The following is a 3,037-nucleotide window of genomic DNA, read 5'->3' on the forward strand; positions in this document are numbered from 1 at the left end:
TCTGCTTAATTAGGGTTCAAATAAGAACTATTTATTACATATTAATTTATAGTTATATGTGTATAAATACATATTTACATAGAGTTTGTACATATTTACAGAAATTCAGAGATTATATGTATTGTAGTCTTGGACTACAGAAATTATTAAATCCAAATTTGCATATGTATGAATAGATGTTAAAACTGGAAGTAGCACATCTCAACTGATAAAACAATTATAGTAACGGTGATCTCTTACATATATTCTGCATAATAATTACTGTAGATATTAGTATTTTAACAAGATATGTGCTTATGTGTTCATACCTGGTAAAGTTCTAAGAACTTTCATATTCACTTCATTTAATCCTAAAAATATCTGAGATCCTACATTATTATCATCTTTTAAATTAGAGCAAAGAAATAAATGGTGGGTAGAAGCTAATCTGGATCCATAGCCTTAGTGCAGCCACAGAGTCTGGACTCTTTAGTCACTGCACTTAAGATATCTAAAGCATTAGTCATTGGTGAAGATTCACTCTGCTCCTGTGGATGCTTGGCTCCCTCTGCATGACCACAGAGCCTCACAGCATGGCCTGAACCTAGAGGCAAAGTGCGTTCAAACCTTTGGTATGGATTTCCCTCAAATTACATTTGTTACTTTCTAATTCATTCCTATAAGGAATATATTTCCAAGAGTTTTTAAGATCCTGTCGAGTCCTTCCACCGGAGAAGTTGATTACATTCTGACTTCTATAAAAAAAAAATTTGTAGAAATAAGGTGACTGATTTACCTTTTTTCCCCAATAATTTACTTTTTGTGTTTGCATAGAGAAGTGTGAAAAAGTCTATACTTGATTAAAAAATCATCAAGAAATTTCATGATTTTCAACTTTGGCAAGCTTTGGTAACCAATTCCTTGGACTCACTGTTGTGAATTTCCTACCTTCCAATAAATTTCTTGAAATACAGATATCTTAAAACCTCCAAAACTACAGTACCCTCCTTTTAGTATAACTGGAATATTGTGCATACACATATGTATACACACGCACACGTACACACACACACACGTACCAGAAGCTCACTAAACATTCATTTCAGGTGGTAAAATTCCATGAGTGACTTATTAATCCCAAAACTCTCTTTGGTGACCTAGGTGAAACCTCATGGACAACTCCACCTCAATGGCCAACCACACTGGGCAGATGTATTTCATCCTAGTGGGGTTCTTCCTTCAGTCCAAGCACCCTGCTATCCTTTGTGCAGTCATTTTTGTGATTTTCCTGATGGCCTTGTCTGGGAATAGCATCTTGATCCTTCTGATTCATTCTACTGCCCATCTCCACACCCCCATGTACTTTTTCATCAGCCAGTTGTCTCTCATGGATGTGATGTACATTTCTGTCACTGTGCCCAAGATGCTCATGGACCAGGTCATGGGCATGAATAAGATCTCAGCCCCTGAATGTGGAATGCAGATGTTTCTCTACTTGACACTTGGAGGTTCAGAATTTTTCCTTCTGGCTGCTATGGCCTATGACCGCTATGTGGCTATATGCCATCCACTCCACTATTCTATTCTCATGAATCATAAGGTGTGTCTCCTCTTGGTGTCTGGCTGCTGGTTCCTGGGATCAGTGGATGGCTTTATGCTCACACCAGTTACCATGACCTTCCCTTTCTGCAGATCACGGGAGATCCATCACTTCTTCTGTGAGGCCCCTGTTGTAATGAAGCTTTCCTGTTCAGACACATCCCTCTATGAGACACTCATGTACATATGCTGTGTCCTCATGATCCTCATCCCTGTCACAGTCATTTCAAGTTCCTATTCTTTCATCCTCCTCACCATCCACAGAATGAACTCAGCAGAGGGCCGGAAGAAGGCCTTCACCACCTGTTCTTCCCACATGACTATAGTAATCCTTTTCTACGGGGCTGCCGTATACACCTACATGCTCCCCAGCTCCTATCATACCCCTGAGAAGGACATGGTTGTATCTGTCTTTTACACCATACTCACTCCTGTGCTAAACCCTTTAATTTATAGTCTTAGAAATAAGGATGTCACAGTGGCTCTGAGAAAAATGTTGAATGGGGAAGATGTCTTTCAGAAAACTGTTAAGTAAGACACTTTTTATACAAATAGTTTATTTTAATTCACTCTCTGTATAAGAAATATATAGTGTCATGCCAGTTTATTCTTCATTATTTCCCTGTATGAGAAAGCTCTTCATTTCTATACTCCTTCCTTCCAAATATTCATACAATTTTATTGTACCTGTGTTACATTTTTCTGAAGTTGATAATTGCACTTTGATTATGTGATCGAATATTCTTATTTTTAGGAAATACGTAATAAAATATTTAGAGGAAAATGTCAAAATGCATGCAACCGAAGAAAGAGAAAGGAGAGAAAGAAGGGTTAAATGTTAACAGGTGAATCTAGGTAAAGGATAAATGTATTAATTGTATAATTACTATTCATGGTACTTGTTTATATACATGAAATTATTTTTTATATAATGATTTTTATTTTTTTCCATTATAGCTGGCTTACAGTGTTCTGTCAATTTGCTACTGTACAACATGGTGATGCAGCTACACATACATGTATACATTCTGTTTTCTAACATTATCAAGCTCCATCATAAGTGACCAAACATAGTTCCCAGTGCTACACAGGAGGGTCTCATTGCTAATCCATTCCAAAGGGAAGAGTCTGCATCTATTAAACCCAAGAGCCCCATCCATCCCACTTCCTCCCTCTCTGCCATGGCAACCATGAGTCTATTCTCCAAGTCCATGATTTTCTTTTCTGTGGAAAATTTCATTTGTGCTGTATGTTGCATTCCAGATATAAGTGATATCATATGGTATCTCTTTCTGACTTACTTCACTCAGTATGAGAGTCTCTATTTCCATCCATAGCATTATTGCTGCAAATGGCATTATTTTGTTGTTTTTTATGGCTGAGTAGTATTCCATTGTGCATATATACCACATCTTCCTAATCCAATTATCTGTCAATGGACATTTGGGTTGTTTCCATG

General features: G+C 37.3%; 1 protein-coding gene across 1 annotated transcript; it reads left to right on the forward strand.

Moving 5' to 3' along the window:
- The first annotated feature begins 1,150 nt into the window (after positions 1 to 1,150).
- On the forward strand, positions 1,151 to 2,113 carry LOC100515886 (olfactory receptor 2T29-like). The gene has a single exon (XM_003124219.2). The coding sequence runs from the start codon at positions 1,151 to 1,153 to the stop codon at positions 2,111 to 2,113; it is 963 nt and encodes a 320-aa protein (XP_003124267.2).
- The last annotated feature ends 924 nt before the right edge of the window (positions 2,114 to 3,037 follow it).

The sequence above is a fragment of the Sus scrofa genome, chromosome 2 (assembly GCF_054392235.1).
Source record: "Sus scrofa isolate SSC_HxYL_T2T_F1_AM1 chromosome 2, Sscrofa_HxYL_maternal_Yorkshire_Landrace_v2.0, whole genome shotgun sequence".
NCBI lineage: Eukaryota > Metazoa > Chordata > Mammalia > Artiodactyla > Suidae > Sus > Sus scrofa.